The following is a 23245-nucleotide window of genomic DNA, read 5'->3' as shown; positions in this document are numbered from 1 at the left end:
CGAGTAGATCGTGGTGAAGCGAGGAGCTAGGAGCTTAATGGTTCACGAAATGGATATCGGTACCGAGAGAAATTTCGTCACAATTTGTAGTCCTTGACTGACGGCGAACATGGAATGGAGAGTGTAAGAGAAGTATCTCCATAGATACCACCAGGCGATTCGCTACCGCATCGGCCAATGGAACACTGCTGCAGCACGAAGAAGGACGGGCGACAAGCTAAAGTGGAAGACGAAAACCTCTTTGTTGAGTTACTTCGGCGAACAAGGGAATCAAGTACGTTGATACGGCTAACGGCTAACAAGAAGGATTGTGACGGCTTGTGACGTTACAATGTCACGAAAACTAGGGCGATGCAGTAGACGGCGTGCAGCTTACTGGTTACTCAGTACGTTACACGCTGCTTGTCTTAGAGCCAGAAGGCGGACTCAGCGCGCAAGATGGAGAGTGAGAAAGGAGTGCAAGCGACATATCTAGAAGGTAGGGACTCTTTAAAACGGAAGATCAAGCTTAGCAAGCCAATTGCCATAAGTAGTTGTGCTGAGAAATAAACGCCAATCCCTGGGGGACGCGTACTGAGTCATCATGACGAAGACGAGGGTCCGTCGACACCAGCTGAAATATGCCCGTGTAAGCTAAAGATAATCGTTGAGGGTCTCTTCCCAAATCACGATTCAACTACTTGGTCACCGACACCGTACGGCGAAGAAGAAGGAGGTAACACAGTCGAGTGGCAAGTGACTAACGACGAGCTCAAAGACGCGTCGATGTGACTAAAATCAAAGAAACCCCCCGGTCCGGATGGAATACCAACCGTGGCGCTGAAAGCAGCGATCCTGGCATATCCGGACATGTTCAGGATGCTACTGCTGAAGTCTTTAGATGATGGTAATCCCCGAAATGAGGAAGGTGCAGAAACTGATGTTGCTGCCAAAGTCAGGGAAGTCACCGGGCCATCCAGCCTCGAATAGACCAATGCCGCAGCGTGGCATAAAAGAATGAGCCAGATCCTGAAGAGCTACTTCCAGAGTAGATGTACCAGCTGAACAAAAGGGCAGAAGGCAATGCGTGTCGCAGCGGACGTTACTCAGGGCTCCATTCTCTGCCCAACACTTTGGAATGGGATGTACGATGCACTGATAATATAAATTCGTGCACGAATTCATTCGTCGTTTTCTGCAACGAAGTATTTTCGTGCATTGTAAATAGTAAGTTTTGTTCATTTCATTTTACACATTTAATGTACACTGCACGAATGTTATCGTTGATAACGACATTATTTTTCGAGAATGAAATGAAATGTTTTGTTTATTTTAATAAACGTTTATGTATATTACAAACGATTTCGTTGGTCGCATTCGATCTTTTAGGATCGATATTTGACAGCACCGATATTGCTCCGGCAGAGAAAAACTCAAAATTATTCATACAAAATCAACGAGCAGTTCGCGACGGCTCAACTGATGCTGTACTGCTCCAGATTCTGAATCAACTGGAAGCGAAAGAGGTTCAGAAAATCTTCCTGCAACTGGCGGACACGGATACGACTACTAAATAGTCAGACAACAACAATTATCTGACGAATACCAACAATGGCTCCATATTGCTCTTTTGACGTGGACGGTTTGACGAATGGTGCTCGTAAATATTATAAAGATATTCGTATATAACAGCGAACGACTCGTTTGCTGAATGAAGCTGTTTCGTAATAAGCCAACGAAAGTCATCTTATGGTTCTCACGAAAAACTCGTATTAAAAAATAAAAGTGTTTCGATAGAACTCGTTGAAAATCGTTGGTTTCGTGGACGATGTGTCAATAACGGCGAGACACTTGAAGAAATGGAGGTGTCGGTGACGGAGACAATAGATGCGATCGAGAGCTGGATGAACGGGTCAAGCTGCAAATAGCTCACTACAAGACGGATTTGTTGTTGGACAGCAACTACAAAGCGGTTCAGCGGATACAGATCACCATCGAAGGGCATGTGAATGCATCGAAGCGTGCACTGAAGCAATTGGGAGTGATAATCGACGACTGATTGAGCTTAAACAACCACGTTGATTACACATGCGAAATGTCGGGTCTTTGTCTAATGTTTCGTCATCGATACTGCGATATGGGGCTCCTGCTTGGGCGCTGAAAACCAAGTGAAACCGCGAAAAGCTGAACAGGACGCTTCGACTGCTTGTCGTACGAGTTGCGATTGCGTATCGGAGGCAGTATGCCTTGACGCCGAGATGATTCCCATCTGCATTACCCTGACGGAGGATATCAAGTGCTACAATCAATGAAACGTCAGAAACGTGAGGAAGATGATGAGAATCGATTCGATGGTGACGTACCAGCACGAATAGGATAATACGGAGAAAGGAAAGTGGACCTACCGACTCATCTAAACCTGTCGACGTGGGTCAATAGAAAGCACGGTGAGATGACCTTATACCTAAAACAGCTCCTACCGAGCCACGGCTGCTTAAGGAGTATCTTCATCGGTGTGGGTACGCAACGTCAACACTGTGCCTGGAGCGTCTTTGAATGTCCGACGTTTGCAGTCTTTAAATGTCCGAGGAGAGTCTTTGAATGTCCGAGGTTTGAAGTGACGTGCAGGGAGCTACTTAAAACGGGAGGACCGGACATCAACCCGGATAATGTAGCCTACAGAATGACAAGCGACGTAGAGACGTGGAACACAGTAAACAGAGATATGATGTAGATAAGTGATTCTCAACCATTGCTGGGAGTCCGCGAAGAAAAATATAACAAATTGAAAATAACATATTGATAGCATACAAAATTGATGTTTATCGGTGGGGGTCCGCAGCAACCCAGTGTGATATCTAAGGGGTCCGTGGCACGAAAAAGGTTGAGAACCGCTGATGTATATCATGACCGTCATACAGCGGAATGGACATCGAACAACGGTTTCGGGAGAGCAATCACCGCCAGGGAATTCTCCGCACGTATAAGCTAGATCCACGCCGAGGACTGGTCGAATAGACTGCAACAGAGCAGCGAGTATGAGTCGTCGAAACACCAGCGAACCGGACGTCACGCTCCATGTGGATTCGCCAGACCGACCACGGTACCCCACCCGTTGTTCTGATAGAAAAATAGCAAAAACCAAAGAAGAATCGATATTGGGAAAACTTTTTTGGTCAGGGAACTCTCCGTTAGTGTAAGCTAGATTCACCGCTGGGGACTAGACTGAGTAGACAGCGACGAGACACCACTAGTCGCGAGTCATCGGCGCACCAGTGCATCGGATACCCTGCTTCACCAGAATCGCCGAACTAGCTTTAGCTCGATCTCGGGAGAACTTCTCTCGCCGGGGAATTCTCTGTCGGAGAAGGTCTGGTCCATCGTCGGGGACTAGACCGAGTTGTTCGCGAACAAATCGAGGACTGAATGGACCATCAAGGAAGTAGTGCTAAATGGCCCAAGAAGAGAACTAAATGGCTTAAAGGAGTTGCGGTGCTAAATGGCACCGGTTACAGAGTCAAAGGGCTCAAGAAGTTGTGGTACTGAAACCAAATAGGAATCAGTATCGAGAGAACTTCTTTCGTCTGGGACCTCTCCGTCAGCTTACAGTCAGATTCACCGCCGGGAACGAGACCGAGTAGACCGCGACGACACACCACCAGTCACGCCGGTGCTCCATCAAATCGGATGCCCTACTCTACCGGAATCGCCGAACTGACCGCAACACCTGGCTGGTTGGCTCGCACTTCTCTCGCCGGGGAACTTTTCGTTGGAGTAGGCTAGATCTATCGTCGGACACTAGACCGAGTAGTTCGCGAACCAGTTGGAAGCTCAACGAGGAAGTGGTGCTGAATGGCACAAGGGAACTGAAGGGCTCTGTAAATTAGACAGTCTGAAGTTTACCGCCCAGATTGTCCTCGTAGGGAAAGAGCATTTATTCTATACCAACAGCTAGCTTTCCTATCTTGACTACCCAAACCCGTTCCCTGAGTTGTTGGTTTTTGAACATTTTTTTCCTGCTCAGAATGTTTTTGAACATTTTTTCATATATATACAAAAAAAATTTTATATCCCCCCCGAAAAATATTCTTACTACGCCACTGACCGTCGCTCTTTTAGAATCCCGCATTACTGCGCAGAAATGTAGCTTTTAATAATCGTGTAAGGACACCTTTCAACCTTTTCACCTTTATTTTTCAGGCTGACGTTTACTTTTACTCCTCGTAAGCACAAAATCGCCGTGATGATAATTTTCTTTCAACGTAAGATTTGCTTCTATCTTGAGTGCAAAGTATGCTCGATGTATTGGAATCATACAGATCTACACCCTGACGAAACCTTAATATACAGTTACTATCATTCATAATAATTCCACGACTTGATGTTTTAGCTCCTGTGGGGTTGAAACTGATCACTGAATAAGCCTGATTGAAAATGGTCTGGGCGTATCTCTAGTTTTCGTAGCACCTGCACCCCTCTGATTTCTCCAGCAGTTCCGGGGACCAACAAATTCTAATCCATTGCCTACATCTTGTTCGATTCGATGCACCGAATCAATTAAATTGCTAACATCCTATTATGTGCTTACTCGCCGATCGGCATCGTGTTGTAACTTAAGAAATGATTGTGAACAACTCCCGCTTTGGGCACTTCGACAAGAATAAATTTCAAATTTCCGGCCCATTTTGTTTGTTTTGGTTTGCATGAGATTAAAAAGACGGTAACGTTTTCGGGTGGGTGCGGAAACTAATGGCATATTCGTTTTTTGTGTAGTCGGTGCTACACTCATTCAAACTTGGGTGTAATCAGTCTATCTCTTTCTTTGCACTACACCGGTGTAGCACCAAGAAAAAACGAAAACGCCATAAGTAACGCATTTAGCTCTGTGTCAAATTCTCTTCACTAACGCCACGCTTGCTGATATGGCGCTTTTTTGTTATTTAAATCGACCGTTTTTTTCCACGAGTGATGAAAATTTATCTCGTGTTACGTCTTATTTGTCTGTGATACCGGGCTGATGCAACTGACACTGAAAATCTTTCCTGAGTGAGGCTAGATCACACGATGAATAATTTATTGCCCGTTTCATCTGCAGATAGACTTTCGTGCACATTTTTAAAGCATGCATGGGGGACAGAAAACCGAACATCTTATGTACAATCCTAGAGAGGGGGGCGTTAAATGTTGTTTTTGTTAGCCACCGCAACCAGAGTGTATGTAAGGAGAGTGAAGACAACTGTCATGATTATCTGTCAGTAATATTCCAAACGAACAAATGACCTCTCGAAATATATGGATTTGTCTCGTTTGGAATGACACTGACAAAAAATCATTGTTCCAATTTTGACAGTGTCGTCACTCTCCTTATATGCACTCAGACCGCAACAACCAAACTATGGAAGTGATAAATAAACCTCGTATTGAAAATAATTTTTGTGTTTTCACAAAACTAGTTCACGTAAAAAAAGATGGCATTATACTCAAATGTTTAGTAGGTGGTTGTGTCTGAATATGTTTAATATTTTTTTGATTCTAGTTCATAACTTGATGATACATTGATTTGTATTAACTTTGACTAAAAAAGTCAAGAATTGAACGATGTGCAACGATTTTCGTAAATTCTCGTCGTGTTATCGTGATATATTAGTCTTGAGCTTACCGTCGGATTTTTACACAGGGTCACGTTTCTTATAGTTTTCTTAATTATTTCACGGACATGAATTATGGCTAGGTAATGTATTCTTGGTGCTCAGCGCAGTTTCATTTAATTCCGAACATTACACTGAATCTCAACAAAAGAATAACAGGGTTACAGGTCCTAGTAGTTTCCTTGTATCTAATGCTCGCGCCTGTGAGACTGGTTGCTAGTGGTTGTACACAATAGCTCACATAGAATTTTCAAAACCAAAGAGCAGAGCGAATAATCCATTAATAATAGTTCCTGCGTTCCTTGTAATTGTTTGCGTAAGTATATTAAGATTATGTGGAAAATTAATTACTTCATGAACTATATCATGATAGTTTCACGAGCTCGACTGGTGAATCATGTCTAGTACACGAGCTCGAGTTTCACGAATCGGTTAAAAATTCGATGAATAATAAACTACGTTCCAGTGAAATTGATTACGTGCAAAGATTAGTATCAGGCACATAATCGTAAATTTCATGAACTATATCTTGAAAGTGGAAGTGTTTTGTGTTGTGGACCATTCCACGTGCGTGTGTTTTGTGTTGTGGACCATTCCACGTGCACGAATGGTGAATTGTAACTTATATGCTGGCAACTATAACCAGTTGACGAAGCAAGAATGGATCCATGAATTATATTCCGAGTGTCGTGTAATGATTTTCGAGAAAATATCAAGACTTTGTTAATTTTGTGATCTGCACGACCAATAAAAATCAATATGTGATAAAACATGAAACAGTTAATGTCGTATATTCGGACCATAGACAATGTTCCTAGATTTGTGGATAAAATTATGAGTCAACAATTTTCGAGTACGCGAATTGTCGGCGTGAGAAAAAGACGTCGGCGGCGCGCCGCCGGTCTACCTTTCGGCGTTTGTTAAAATTTACCGGCGGCGGCGGCGTGGCGCGGCAGCGCACAGGTCTAATGCAAACTCGAATTTTTTTTTTAACGAAAGTTAACTTTTTTGGACTTTTGTTCAAAGGAGGAAAACTTTGAAAATCGAGCTGGTATTTTTGATGCCAAATAATTTCAAATTGCATATAGCGTCAAAATTTGATGTAATCTCGAAAATTTTTTTAACGAAAATTGACTTTTTTGGCGGAAAAGGAAAATTTCAAAATCGAATTTGTGTTTTTGATGCCAAATGGCTTTAAAATGCATGAAACGCCGAGATTTGATGCAATCTCAAAAAAATAAATAAAATAAAATAACGAAGGTTAACTTTTTTGGACTTTTGTTCAAAGGGCAAAATTTAAAATCGAGCTGGTATTTTTGATGTCAAATGACTTCAAAATGCATAAAGCGTCAAGATTTGATGTAAACTCGAATTTTTTTTTAACGACAGTTAACTTTTTCGACTTTTTTTGTTCAAAGGGAGCAACATTTCAAAATCGAGCAGGTATTTTTGATGCCAAATGACTTCAAAATGTATAAAGCGTCAAAATTTGATGTAATATTTTTTTTAACGAAAATTGCCTTTTGACGATTTTTGTTCAAAGGGGGGAGTAAAGGAAAATTTCAAAATCAAATTTGCATTTTTGATGCTAAATCACTTTAAAATGCAAGAAACGTCGAGATTTGATGCAAACTCGAATTTTTTTTAACGACAGTTAACTTTTTTGGACTTTTTTTGTTCAAAGGGGGCAAAATTTCAAAAACGAGGTGATATTTTTGATGCCAAATGACTTAAAAATGCATAAAGCGTCAAAATTTGATGCAAACTCGAAATTTTTTTTAGCGAAAATTAACTTTTGTGACGATTTTTGTTCAAAGGAAAATTTCAAAATCGAATTTGCATTTTTTATACCAAATGACTTTAGAATGCATGAAACGTCGAGATTTGATGCAATCTTGAAAAAAAATGTAACGAAACTTTTTTGGACTTTTATTGTTCAAAGGGGGAAAATTCAAAATCAAGCAGGTATTTTTGATGCCAAATGATTTCAAAATGCATAAAGCGTCAAAATTTATGCAATCTCGGAAATTTTTTTTAACGAAATTTGACTTTTTTGACGATTTTTGTTCGAAGTGGGGAGGAATTTTCAAAATCGAATTTGCATTTTTGATGCCAAATGACTTTAAATTGCATGAAACGCCGAGATTTGATGCAATCTCGAATTTTTTAACGAAGGTTAACTTTTTTGGACTCTTTTTTGTTCAAAGCTGGTATTTTTGATACCAAATGACCTCAAAATGCATAAAGCGTCAAAATTTTATTTTACCTAAAAAAACAATTTTTGCCGAAAATTGACTTTTTTGGACAAAAAAATAGCCTACAGTATTCTTGAAAATATCTTACCTCAAGCTAATTTTTAATTTATATCCAAGATTATGAGTTCAATTTTTTTCTAGATACAGCTTTCATTGATGCTGCTTCTTATCAAATCACTCAAAAGATTTCCCAATAACTAAATAACCTCCCTTTTCTTTCTCCGCAGAAGGCGACCAATGTCCGTTTCAAACTGGCCAGGGAATCTGCCTCGGTTATAGCAACTGTCGTCCTGTTTTGGAATCTCTGGCTGCCCGAATCACCATCTGTACCTACAACGCGCAGGAGGCTGTTGTGTGCTGTCCCCATGACTACCGAACCCGCATGGCACAGCTGCAGGCGCAAGACGCGGGATTGCGAATCAGTGCTAGAAGTAAGGTAAACAAATCATCCGAGAAAGGTACTTTATTTAAACTTTATCTTAATTGATAGAATGTAAGGAATACATCAAACTGGCCACGCCCACGCAGATCCTGAGCTGGCTCAAACCGAACGCCGAGTTGATCCAGAAACGGGGGAAAATGTGCAACAGCGATAACAAGCTGATCGTGGGTGGCGAGCTGGCTAAACTGGGTGAATTTCCGCACATGGCAGCGATCGGATACCGGAAGTCGCTGACCGAGCCCATTGAGTACCGGTGTGGCGGATCGATGATCAGTGAACGGTTTGTGCTGACGGCGGCACACTGTCGCAGCAAGGAAGCCGTGTTGGTCCGGTTGGGTGATTTGGATTTGTCCAGCGACAGCGACGGTGCCAAACCGGAGGATTACGCGATCGAGGCATTCATAAAGCATCCGAACTATACGATACGGACCAAGTACGACGATATTGCACTGATCAAACTGGCGGTGGCGGTGCAGCTGAGCTACCAGATTCGGCCGGCCTGCCTGTACCAGTCAGAGGAGGTGACGGAGCAGAAGTTGATTGCGACGGGGTATGGAGCGGAGGAGAGCTGTGAGTATCGCGGGCGGGAGGGGGACAGATTGTGGGTTCGGATTATAACAAATTTTTGAAATGAGCTAGATACTTTGGCACTGGTGCAATGCATATGAACTTTTGAGGTTGGGTCAAAATCGACTCGCGCGCAACAGAAAACAATTCACTCTGGAGCAAATAAGTTTCATCAAGAGATTACTTCTGGTAACAAATCGGAATAAACAAGGACAAGTTTTTTTGTTCCTATTTGCATTGGAGAAACTGGGAGTAAGAAACGAAAACTAGAACAAATCCATTATGTTCCAGTCTTTACTTTTTCGCTGCTGTTGTTGTGCTGTTAAATATAATCACATTTCATATCAATCTAAGCTCGCCGTGAAAATTTGCATCGTAAAAGTTAATATTCTTGACAACGCTTTTGACACGTTGATTGTTAATATCTGGAAGCGTGTCATTTAACCCGAACAAATCTCGTGTTTTTTTTAATAGAATCAGTACGCTAATACAGTTCAAAAGGAAATTTCGAACCGTAACGCGCCGAGTATTAGGCAATCCACGAGACGTTAGTCGGGTGGGCGCGACGTGCGAAAAAAGCGTCGATTCGATACATCAAACGAATCGGATTAAGTAAAGATATTGGTCGGATGGGCTTTTCTGTTCACAGGAGTAGAGTAACGACGCTGAATAGACCTTTCTCGTCAAAAAATTTTATATGATAGGATGCTTCCTTTTTTATCCCCAATTCGTTACTGCCTATTGCCCCGATGATTTGGTACCTCTAACTATTGAAAAAATCAAAAATAGTGCAAGCTGCTCATTTAACCCCATATTCTGAATACCTATCTTGCCTTGTTTCCCCATATTTTTACACCATTTGGATGAATTTCCTGTGGGGAATACTAAAAGGATGCCAGATATGCATATATATTAGTAAATCTGCAGATGTTGCATTTTCACTGCAGATCTTTTGCAGATTACAAATATTTAGCAGAACAAAGCCTATGCCAGCCAATTTATACACCAGCCTTCAACATTTTTGATCATTTAAATTATATACATTTATTGGAGATTTTTGTAGCAATCGGCTGACTTTTATATTTTTACTGTAGGCTATTGTTTAAATAGACCTGGCATCACTGATGCTGAAATGATTCATTCATATACCTGTCAATAATATAGAGCATTGTATGAAAATGTATAACCGCACTTTTCTGACAGTTCGGTGTGCTTGTTTACCTAAGACTTGTTTACACGGACTTTTAAAATTTACATTACTTGAATACTTTCGATGCTCTTTGAAAGAATATCAACTCAAGAGGGATGAGGATTGGAAAAATGGTAACCTGGTTCATACATTGACCAATCGGCGCTGGATGCAAAACCCGGTGGCATATGCTGAATCGTAAGATCAAGCATTGGGCTATAAAACGATTGCTTTCTGGATGATGGATAAGGATTTGTACACATTTGTTTGTTTGCTCGTGGGTTAATTCCTAACAAGATGATCCGATTGATTATTCATTTTTAGGTGGTGAAGTTTACCTGAACTTTATAGGTAACGAATTCGGTCGATGATAAGTTGTTGAAATGATTTTGATCGTTCAATGCCCATATCGAAGAGCGTTTTCATTGGTCAGAATGCCTACCAGCGTATGATAGCTGCAAACATGAGGACAACAAGGTTATCGCTTTCCAATGGAACTATTATTTATTATTCGTGTTCAAGTTCCATTACAGCAAAAGTTTCGTCGATTATCGCATTGTCGTTGTTTTGGCCGGCAAATGCAAAATAGCGCTCGGCACTGACGATAAGGAGTAAGAAGGATTTGATTGGAGTGATAATAATAATGCAGAGCATTATACATTCTGGTAGAATATCAGGGAGGAGAAATTATATGTAAATTTATATTATATCCCGAGTAGCCATCATTTTGGCACCGCAATAAAGCTATCTGCAACTGCTGTCTTGTTCAAATTGGCACGAAATAACTAGGCAGCGAATGATTAATTTCATAGTCAATTTATTTACTTTTTCGGAAGGATAAGTAATTAGTATGTTGTGAATATATGTGTCGCCGGTGCCGTGTGTTATGGTGGTACCGGACGGAGCCGTTGGTCAGCAGACCGTCCTTGTCGTACTGGTCATAGATGCGTGGTTTTTTCTCATCTGATAGCACTTGACATGCTTCAGAGATCTGTCTTAACGCTCTCTACTTAGCGCAGGATACGCGAAACCGCTGCTAGCTTTCGAAAGAAAATTCCTAGCCGCTGCTACTCTCAGTCTCTCTCTCGATTGAGGACTACAATTTCGGTCGATTAAATTATGCTATGAAAATTGTACTTCCTGGAATTTCATCTAACGAGATCAATTCATTGTAAGGAATTTCACTGCGTTCCAATATTGCTTGCCTCTGTAGGTGATGATGTGTGTGGATTCACTTCGACAGCCAGCTCTTATGTTTTGGGTAATTTTGCTATCTTATTCTGCTGAATAAATCATCTGCCTAAACCCTCTACGTTATACTACGGTCACTTTAAAAACGTCCTGCTATTTAATCTTGTAGCTCTCGGCAAGTCAGTCCTGGCACTCTTCTCGACTATTCCTGGCATTATACCGCTGACGTCGCACTTATGACGGTGATCAAGCTTGGCGAGAGTGGCAGTGGTTTCGTCGGAATTATTCACTCGACAAGCAGTAAGTGCAAGGACTCTGTTACTTATGTCTGAGCCCCTCATTGAAACCTTCGTCCTGCCGGAGTGTTAGCTTCGTCCAATACCGGAGCGTATTGCTGAACCGAAGCAGTCTTCTACTGGCGCTGCTTCCTTCGAATCGGAATCGCTGAATATTCCCGTTAGCCGAATGTCCAACGTGGCCGAAGGCAAACCGATTGCAGCAACACCACCAGCCGTAGCTGACCTTTTAGCCTTTAATCCAAGTCCCTGACACTGGCATAGTGACAGACGAGTGCGGCGCAGGCTGGACCATCGGTTGACTCGGTGCCGGACGGGGCGAAACAGCTGCAACAGGAGGGGACCTAGTATGGGGTGTAAAGGTCATCAGTTGCCATAGATCACCAAAATGCTCTGCGACTAACATTGTGAACAAAACAAACCAAATGAAATTGATCGCAACAACGATAAAATAATCTAAATTCTACCCAAACATTTGAAACATTTGAAAAGGGTCTAACTGCCAAACGTAAACCTTGAGAAAAAGGCAAAAGAAGTTTTGGTCGAATTCATTATAATTCTATTTAAAAATTTAATGCTGTTTTATTTAGTTTGATTGCGCATATTGTTTACATGAGACACTCCCCTTAATTCGTTGAGTACGTATTTCACTGCCTTTATAATCCTTTTGGAATCAGTTACAATAATCCTTTACAATCATTTTATAATAAGCGTATTGCTAGTTAGGACTTTTATATCACCCGGGCCCTTTTATAATTTGTTATAAAATCATTATCTAAATTCTTCATAATCCATTGTTACGTTATATTTATGCACATGGCCAGATAGATAGTTTTTAACTGGGACGTGACGTGTGGATACGAAAAAACCTAATGTCAATTGCAGCCAGGGGGAGCTGTCAAATGCAGCCAAAGGGAACCGTCAAATGCAGTCAGGGGGAACTGTCAAATGTAGCCAGTCCATTTAAAATGTGTGAGGAAGAAAGAGTGGCTATGCAAGACAAGAGATCAAATGATCAGAAAAAAAGAAAAAAAAAACATATCCACAGGTTTTGTCCCAGGATTTTAATAGAGAACATGAAAATTCGATTTGTTTGCATTTGGCAGTGGGCCTTTTTCAAATGTTTGGCTAGAAATTCCTTACTTCTACAATGAATCATGTACAACAAAAGTAAAAATGTTAAATTTAACGGAACAATGTATGATGCCGACATCAGATAAAAAAATTACAGCTGAGCGACCTTGTTTGGAAAGTGTTAACATTTGGCAGCGAACCAAACCAAGTTTCTCATACTATGATCAAATCAACAAAAATTCCAAGACCATGTAAACAATCTCTCTGAACTGTCAAACAAGTGAGGTTAAACATTATCATGCAATGTTCTCCACCGAGAGGTTCACTTTAGTTTGTTTACATAACCAATGAACTTTGTACCGCGACTCTCCACTACATTTGCCGCGTTGCCAGGAACTCAAGCAAAAATATACAAAACAGTGTTGCCTAAACACACATTTTGAGTCCCACCATTCTTGCAAAGGTGAAAAAAATACTCAACATTCTTGCATTTTTCAAATTTCAAAAAATCATTAAAAAATCACGATAGCTCCAAATAGTCTCATTTCAACGGCAATATTCTTAAAAATGTGTAGTCTTTTGAATAAAAATAAGAAAAAAGGGGGTTAGGTCGGACGAGAAAGGTCTATTTCTCTCGATATACTCGCCATCTCTATGTTTTGTTTACCATTTATCTGTCAGTGTCATTCCAATCGAGCACGAAACCTGCCAATGATCCTCGTTTGAGCAGGATTCGAAGCGATTTTCTTCTAGTCACTAGGTGACGTGACTGTGAGAATAGGGCCCGGGGTCTCGCTCTAGCATATTGTATCACATTACTTTGACATATGTGTACCCATCCCAATATGTGTCAAACTAATGGGCCTAGCATATGTAAGAGCGAGATGATAAATTATCAGTGTTAGCAGCGACATGCGACCTGTAGTAGTTATAATATCTATTGATTGAGTGCTTTTGACAGGTGTCGTGCTCGATTGGAATGACACTGACAGATGAATGGTAAACTAACGATTGAGATGGCGAGCCTTTATCCAGAAAGATTCAGCGTCTTTAGAGTAGAGCAAAATGAAATTCAATATTAATTCGTCAAAAGGGCGAAAGTGTTTTTTTTGTAAACAAACTTGTTTCGCTCATTAGTCTGCTGCAGAGTGGAATTTCATGAAAAATATGCGTGTAATAGCCCAGACTTAAGACGTCAGATACGACCAAGAGTGACTCACTGAATGATGATTTATTAGCAATCCATTTCTTAGCCTACTTGATCATATCTGTAGACACTACATCTCTTCTTCGTTTTATTAGTAATTAAATCTTTTATTATTCAATTATAATTACATTCATATACTGAATATTCGTTTAATTAAATACTCTTCTTAGTTTGGCTTTTGGTTTCACGAAGCCGTATTGATCCTGCTTCAGTTCTGTCTTCATCTTGTTCTCTTGCTTCTCAAACGGATTTGGTGGAAAAGGTGTTTTTTTTTATTTACATGCCTGCCTTGCTCAACTCCTGCTGCCATTTTTTTCACATTCAATCTCGTCCCGTTCTTTTCAGCATCGTATAGGATACATATGGATTGAAATTTGTTACCAATTTGTGTCGGTGGTGCTATTTTAAATAACTACATGATCGCCCATCCTATTTGAATATTTAGCCTTTCCTTTGGATCTTCCAACACTTTTCTTTTCCCTTGTTCGTCAGGTATTCGGATAAAGTTATCTTTGAAGATAATCAAAATTTTTGAGAATATCCTATTCTAAGTATGTGCGAAGAAGAGGGTCATCCAATATCTTTAAACTCGAACGATAATTTAACTATAAAATTCGATCAATTTGTTGTTCAATTGTACCTGTGCCTACGATGAACTTTATCTTGATTCCACCTATGTCAATCACAATTGATTGTTTTTCTTCTAGGTGGAACAAACAATGGGTTTCGATCTCCTCTGTAATATCCTGAACTTCTTGAATATTTTCCTGTTTCCTAGTTGCGCGTCGGTTTTGATTAAGACAAATGTATGGCTCAACTCCAAGTATGTCTTTTTCCGAGTTGTTTTGAGGATCTTTTCCGATTAGTCTTACAACATCTTACGAAGTGTCCGAGTTTCCACATAACCGGCACGACTCAGAACGGGAGTAATTCCCCAAATGGTTTCCCGAACAGCTGTTACACTTAACCTTCTTTCACAAATATCTTTCGAATCAGATGTAGGCTTGTTTCGTAGTTCTTAAATCCAAGCTTTAACGCACTGAAGTGTGCGACCAATTTTCATCATCTCATCCATATGTCTATCGCATTAGAGATATTTGGTACGTGAACCCAGTTAATCTCCAAATCTATAATAAACAACTTATGATCGTAGACGTTTAACAAAATAGTCAAATTTGGTATTAGGTTTGAATTTAATTTGATGAAATTCAACCTCTCATGAGAGGCATGTGGTGTGAGGAATAATCATCCAACGCTTCTATTGTTCTTCGAAAAGGATTAGTCTTTTCACGATTTTCTGTGAAAACTTGTTTTCCTTGCGCTATTTTCCATAAAGTGCAATATATTGAAATCTATTTGCATTATGATATAAATTTAGTTAGTTTTCTTCATTAGGTTTTTTTTCTTCTAAGTTTTAGTCAGAGGTAGACTCTGCTTGTCAAACGACTTATATATTTAGTGCGTACCTAACATCTCGCCTTGGTCCAGCACTTTGTATCCCGTTTTTTAAGTTTTGTTTAGTGCAGTTCTATAGCGATAATTGGGTTCGGTCCAGGTGATGTTGGTTACGAAGCATTTGCTGAACAGCGTCCTTCTGCTTCTACCCAGAATACATATCATAGTAACCATCACATAATTATTATGTTTTATGTTTCTTAGCAAAGGTTGTCAAGGGTGTGTTTTATTAAAACTTCTTTTCATTGACGTGAAGAAAATCTAATAAACAGACCGTTCCGATTACGGATCGACCTGGGATCCATATGGTAGGATCAATCAAACGAACGGATCGTTCTGATTATGGGGACGTGCGTCCCATCTTAAACACACCAATCAAACGAACGGATCGTTCTGATTACGGATGGACCTGAGTCCCTATATAAACAAGCCAATCAAACTAACGGATCGTTCTGATTCCAGATGGACCTGAGTCCCATCATAAACAAGCTAATCAAACGAACGGATCGTTCTGATTACGGATGGACCTGGGTCCCACATTGACCAAACCAATCAAACTAACGGACGTTCTGAATACGGATGGACCTGGGTCCCATCGTGAACAAGCTAATCAAACGAACGGATCGTTCTGATTACGGATGGACCTGAGTCCCACATTGACCAAACCAATCAAACTAACGGATCGTTCTGATTACGGATGGACCTGGGTCCCATCGTGAACAAGCCAATCAAACGAGCGGATCGTTCTGATTCCAGATGGACCTGACCCATCATAAACAAGCTAATCAAACGAACGGATCGTTCTGATTACGGTTTACACTAAAATTTCAAATATTTTAAATACTTACTAGGGACATTCTGTCAAAGTATTTTTCTTCCCAATTAGTAATGGAAAAACTGGACCGCGAGGAAATTCTTGAGTACTCAGCGCATTCTTCAAGCTCCCGCTCGTCGCCAATGTAATAGCCCAGACTTAAGACGTCAGATACGACCAAGAGTGACTCACTGAATGATGATTTATTAGCAATCCATTTCTTAGCCTACTTGATCATATCTGTAGACACTACAATGCGTTAATGTAAATTTTTACCCTTCGTAGAAGTAATTTCAATTGTTTTCTGCTTTGAAATTATAGTAAATTAAGAGAAACCATCAAAATAAAAGTTTGTTTACAAATCTTATTCGCCCTTTTGCAAATTTAATATGGAATTGTTGGCAAAACCCACCGCCGATTTGCCAAACAAACGTTTTGGGAATTGCCTAATACCTGTAATTCTGTCAACAACAAAATAAACATTTCTTTTTGTTAAATCTCGACAAACATGTCAAATGGTTCTAAGTGCAAATGAGAGTCTCTCTTTGTTTACTTTCTCTTTCGATTATTACGGCGTCATCTTAAAACTTTTCAATATTGTTTTAGGATATATCGAAAAACTCTGATTTTAACTAGCTTATTCTGCTAAGAGTTAAGAGTAACAATCGTATAAACTGCCGAGTTATTAGCGAAAGAGAAAGTAAACAAAGAGAAACTGTTATTTGCACCATTTGAAATGTTTGGCTAGAAATGCATTATTCTGGTTCTTGTTGAAAACTGAAAAATCCAACCAGCGACAATCGTATTTCCTGTTCTAGATAATGGAATAATATCGGAAACAGAGAGAATAGGGAGAGAGAGACGAATAGTGAAAATCAGTCAAAACGGCAACACTCCCTTTGTAATGATTTCATCACTAACATTTCCGCTTTCTCAGGCAGCACTTTAAATGACTCCTATTATATTTCGAAAACGAACTGTATGGTGATCGCTAGATTAAAAGAGATGAAATAATTGTAAAGCTTGTTTTTAATAATGCATATACCGTAGAATGCATCTTACAACCAGAGATATTGCTTATTAAGATGCGCGAAGACTGAAGCCAAAAGTTCCAAACGAACCGAAAACAACTGTTCCAAACGAGCAATGTAAACAAATATGGCGGATAAAGGAAGTAATGCGTGGAAAATATTTAGATTGAAATAAAAAGAAATGCACTAGATCCTCGATATATTATCTCTAGTACAACGAAAAACATGTAGATAGGCTCAGTAACGTAAATTAACGCATTTCCGGGTTGCAGTATTGAGTATTGTGTGAAATATTTCATAAAAGGAATTCGTCAAGCATTCATTAAAACTAGAAGTCACTCGCTGCTTGCTTACACAAAATGGTTGCAAAAACTAATATACAAAATAACTTGGTAAACCATGGAGACTTAACAGGACACCTTGCGGTTCTGAAGGATTTTCCTATAAATAACCTCGTCATTGCAAACGAAGATTGGCTACAGGTAATGCCGAACTTTGAAACTCCCTATAAAGTTAATGAGTCTGAACTGTCAAGCTGGGAACAAGGTGACCCTATTCTCCGTCCAGGCTCAGTAATTTTCTACACAGGTGGGTTCAAAATGAACCATTTGACGGGTTCCGGTATTACAGGACCACGAATAAACGCTAGTATTCCCATGGGATACTGGCCGACAGTTTTTCAAGCAGAAATATATACCATACTAGAATGCACCTATGTATGCCTGAAGAGAGGATACCGGTATGTAAATATCTGCATTTTCTCAGACAGTTAAGCAGCACTAAATGCCCTAAGGGCTCCTACGTGTCGCTCAAAACTAATGTGGGAGTGCATCCTTGCACTCCCACATTTAGTTAGCGAAAATCAGGTCAAGTTGTACTGGGTTCCAGGACATTGTGGAGTTGCAGGGATCGAAAAAGCCGATGAGTTAGCAAGAAGTGGGTCTTCCACTAATTTCATCGGGCCAGAACCATTCTATGGAGTCTCATCGTGTGCCCTCAAAATGGAGCTGAAAAAGTGGGAGATCACAGCTATACACAGCAATTGGAGTACCATAACTGGACTGCGACAATCAAAGAAATTTATTTCACCTAACGATAAAAAAGCCTGGAGTTGCTTAGATTAAATAAAAAAGAATTATGCATCATGACAGGATTACCTACGGACACTGTCCGAGTAAATATCATCTTAAGGACCATCCATAAATGACGTAGCATTTTTTGAGGGATTTTTAACGCCCCCCTCCCCCATCGTAGCATTTCGTCACAAACTTCGAAATACCCCCCTGGTAATTACGTAGCTTGACGGTAACTCTACCCCTCCTTGTCCCCGCAAAATTTAAAATAAAAATAAAAAACGATGATAGTTATTCCCCTTTAAAAAAGCTACGTAGCATGACAAGACCCCCTACCCCCCTGTCGTCACACATCATCACAAAATACAAAACTCCCCCCTCCCCCATATAATGCTACGTCATTTATGGATGGTCCCTCATGAAGATTGGTAAACTTACAAACGATACATGCCGCATCTGCGGATCGGAAAGTGAAACATCACAGCATTTACTCTGCGAATGCAGTGCACTGATGCAACGCAGACTTAGAGTCCTCGGTAAAGGAACACTGAAGCCTTTTGATATTTGGACTGCAAATCCCAAACAGGTAATAAACTTCATCCGAAGTGTAGTGCCTAGCTGGGAAGAGTGTGTATCTCAATAAAGACAATCACTCATCAATAGTGATATCGTCGCTGTTGTGCTATCTTATGACAAACGCCATTTTGGGGTGAACTGAGTTAGATATGCCATGTTACTAATTTTAAAATCTCCATAAAGTCGCGTTTTCAGAATTTTGAAATTCTGCTGGGTTGCTGAGATATAGCGAAACACGATTATGACAAGCGCCAATTTCTCGAGTGATCGAGTTGTGCTATCTTATGACAAAGAAAAAAGAGACGACATTCTTAGTTTGTTGGCTTGCTATAAGCCGAAAAGCTTATAGCAAGCCAACAGATGTCTCTGACGACATAGGTAATTCCTATGCAGATCAACCATAAGCATTAGCTAGGTTCTTGTCTCGGGAGCAAAACTTTTCCTACCATAGTTTTTTTTCTGGGAATGGTTGGCTTATATATTCAAGATTATTGAACAAATTTCCTTTTGAGATTTCCATTTGTTTTGGAAAGTATACCGAAATGTAGTGATGGATTATGCAAGAAGAATATTTGTTTCGTCTAGTCACCTGTCAACAATAACATTGTTTGATAGACATTGTTTCTAAATTGTCAATGAAACCAACTTTTGTTTATTGTTTTTCCTGAATAAAGGAGGAAAATTGGGAAAACTTTGTGTTCCAATATTATCATTTTGCAACCTGATATTGCTGCTATCGCATGGAAAAGTATAATATTGGACATAGTGATCTATAACGCATAATTTTACGAATCAGTTATAATTCATTTTTATATGAAATCTTCTGTGCACATTTGTGACACGTCATACATTGTTTATCATGAGTACACACTTATGACACGTATGCGAGCGACTTTGGTTTACGTTTTAAGCAAAAACTGTAAGTGTAGTCAACCGATCTTCACACAAATCGAGAGATTACTTCAGAAAAGATAGAAGTATCGAATGTCTTTTCCGAAAAGCTTCTAGCATTTATAAATTTTAAGATATTCAATCTCAAACTTTAAAAATCGTTTTTCTCGAAAAGTGCTAAATGGCGCTTGTCATAAGATAGCACAACAGCGACGATATGTCATAGTTGATAGTACACTTAGATTAAGGAAGGGGCATACCACGATAGATCTAAATATTGCTCGCAGTGGTCCGTCTCCAACAAAAAAAAAAAACCATGCAGCCAAATTTACTGTTTTCTCTCCGCGTGTCTTTAACATCGTCTTTGCTTGTAACCACGATGTGATTAAATTCTGATTAAAATTTAAGTTGCTTTTTTAATGAATGTACAATACTTATCTCCTCCAAACCAAGCACTTTTTTTACTTTATTATTTACGTGACTTTAAAAAACCAAGCACGAGTAATGTTTATTTACTTTGCTCGATTGGTCTGCTCAGTAAGGTATTCTTCGCTTCACACTGTTCGTCTCTCTCCCTATTTTCTCTAGTCGGAAACTCGGAAGTAGTGCGCATTATTCGAGGGGAACGCCACTTCAGAATACTTGCTACATTCAGGGCCGGCGGATAGCGTGGGTAGTATGGGTAGTACTACCAAATACAAATATGTTAATACGGAATGCTCTAACGATTTTTCAAGGACACGTTTTATAACCCAGGTACACCGATAAAGGTACACTGTCAGAGTGACAGCATACTTTGATGAAATATTGCCAAACTAGCAATACAGCTTTTGCTTTGTTGTTATGTTTGAAAATTTATGACAAACACAGCCTCCTGGCAACCCTATACCATCATATGGAGTTTGACAGCGACCGACATATGTGGGGCGTTATAGCTATAAAGCCCCAAACAAAGAATTATGTTCGGCACTATGCTCGATATTCAAGCATTCCACACGACGTTTTGCATCTTGTGGGATGATTTAATATCATATCATTCAGAAAATCGACATTTTGTAACTAAATACAGCTTCTAATCATTCGGTTCAAAATCAATGTTTTGCCTTTCATGGCAGTGATGCTGGCTGTACAGAGACGTCGTCCTTGACAGGGGGCTGGACAAACACAACCGCACAAAATCAAAAGCTTGAAGAGCCATCCGGTGCTCCTGCTGCTGCTTCAGATAGTGTAGAAAAAGAGGATATATTCAGTGCTTTCGCCAGTCACAACAAAACGGACCAATACGTGGAGCCACAGTTCGAAGACTCGCTATCAGCTGGTGTGGCTGCTTGTGCTGATGATACGACTGCGGCTGTTGCTACTCCCGATCCAGCACCAGTAACGGCCCTGCCGCTGGTTGTCACCCCAAAAGCGGCGACCCTGGTGAGACAAGCATCGGAGGAAACGCCGAAACCGGTAGAAGCTTCTTGCAGTAAACCTGCTGAGCAGTGTATACAGGCGGAGAAATTGTTCAAGCAGTTTGATTTGGATGCTTGGTTCAAGCCGGAGAAATTGCATCCGAAAGTGGAATCCCTGATCTACTGGAGCGATGTTAAGAAATCAGCAATCCTGTTCGGCAGTGGCCAATCCTGCTCGCCATGTCGCTAATTTCGCTGATCAGCGTTTATTCGTATGTTTCGCTGCTGGTCCTTTGCGGAACCGTTTCGTTCCGAATCTACAAGAACGTGCTTCAGGCCGTACAAAAGACCTCCGAAGGACACCCGTTCAAAGAATTCCTGGACTTTGCGCCCTATCGCAGGAGAAAGTACAGCAGCTGATCACGGTTGCTGTAGCGCATGCCAACGCCCTGCTGTCGGAGTTACGCCGTCTGTTCCTGGTGGAAGATCTAGTCGATTCTATCAAGTTTGGCGTTGTCCTTTTCTGCTTAACCTATGTCGGCGCCATTTTCAACGGAATGACGTATGTCATCATTGCATTCGTTGCACTATTCACCTTGCCAAAGGTCTACCAAAATAACAAGCAGTTGATTGACGCTTACTTGGAACTGGTCAGAAACAAAATTCTGGAAATCACCGAAAAATTAAAAGCGGCCGTTCCACAAAATAAGATGTGCAAAACACTTACAAAAATCGAATATTTTATTTTGAAATCAATTTGATGGGAATATATCCGTATTAGTACCAAGTCAGTGAAGCATGGATTCTAGATTAACGACTACGTTCTTACTAAGGAAAACCATGTTGACGATGGAAAAAATAATAAATAGATGAAAAAAAAACGATTTCTCCTTTCCGTTTCATTTGATTTAAATGCCGTGATTTCTGGATGAGATCCGCGAAAACACACATTTCAGAAAAACAGGACGCATATAGTCATTATATTAATCTTTCAAACAGTTACACGGAGATGAATTTAGCACTTAGTACCAAACAGATAGGATGAACATTCAGCAAAACACACCTATCCAACCAAGGATCGTTATGTTGAAGAGTCAGTAATAAAAGTAGCGAATCAAATTTAATTGTGTTTTTGATTTTGTTCAAATCTTCGGACAAGGACACAGATGTGTCTGGCCTTTGAAAGCACAATTTTTTCGGCGGTTCAGCATGTGTTTAATATCAATGAAATAAGTGGTGATTATATTTAGCACGCTTCCTTTATCAACCCACTCCTCCGTTTCTGCGGGGTTATTCTCACAGTCACGTTACATAGTGACTAGAAGAAAATTTTCTAACATCCACAACGTAGTAGCGCCAATCTTGGAGGGGACGATACAATAATAATCGTTACTGAGCAGCTTAGCGAGAGGCGTTTGAATTACTCTTGCGATCTTCGATGCATCCCTTTTTACAAACCTGCGGTTTCTCTAGCGATGTCGGTTGAACCATCACTGATATCCATTCCTTGGAAGTTGGTTGTCACTCCTACCAACTTTTCAGCTTCAATTGCTACGTACCTGTAAATACCTATCGATGAAGGGAAATCATGTGAATGCGTTTTGTGCAAATTTTATCTATTTATATAAAATGTGAGAAAAAGCTCGAGAGAATTCCAATGAAAATCAAACTGATAGAAAAATATCCTCCAGGCTTACTTAATTTTTATTAGAGACTTTTAAAAAACATTAATTCGTCACGATCCTCCAGGCCGTTTGCTTATTTTTGAAGTACTGCAACGTGTAACTTGGTTCGGATCAAGTTCCGGTCTCAGTTCATAGTTCTCTTCACCTTAACCACTAACCACGTGTAGCACCGGATGATGCATTCAAATAAATTTTAAAAATATGGTACCTTCTTTATCCTGCACGGCGTTTGATGTGAGACGACATATCTCCCATCAGAGAAAACTTTTTTTTTTTTTTCAAATTTTACGGGGACAAGGGGAGGGAGGAGAATTGTCGTCAAGCTACTTAATTACCAGGGGGTATTTAGAGGTTTGTGACGAAATGCTACGATGGGGGAGGGAATACTAAAAATCACTCAAAAATGCTATGTCATTTATGGATCGTCCCTTATGATTGTGTTGGGTTCACAAATTGTAGTATTGCGTGAACCCTC

At 40.2% G+C, this 23245-nt stretch overlaps 1 protein-coding gene and 1 pseudogene across 1 annotated transcript in view; both read left to right on the top strand.

Annotated features, from left to right (window-relative positions):
* The window catches only part of LOC131677241 (venom protease-like), a 29127-nt gene that overhangs the window by 3364 nt on the left and 2518 nt on the right, over positions 1–23245 (top strand). The window contains exons 2-3 of the mRNA XM_058956962.1: positions 8110–8313; positions 8373–8894. Coding sequence (XP_058812945.1) covers positions 8110–8313; positions 8373–8894 — 726 coding nt within the window. The remainder of the gene's footprint in view (positions 1–8109; positions 8314–8372; positions 8895–23245) is intronic.
* LOC131693208 (reticulon-1-like) lies at positions 16192–22239 on the top strand (annotated as a pseudogene).

Source organism: Topomyia yanbarensis, chromosome 1 (assembly GCF_030247195.1).
Source record: "Topomyia yanbarensis strain Yona2022 chromosome 1, ASM3024719v1, whole genome shotgun sequence".
Lineage (NCBI taxonomy): Eukaryota > Metazoa > Arthropoda > Insecta > Diptera > Culicidae > Topomyia > Topomyia yanbarensis.
This window is presented reverse-complemented; position numbering and strand designations above follow the sequence as displayed.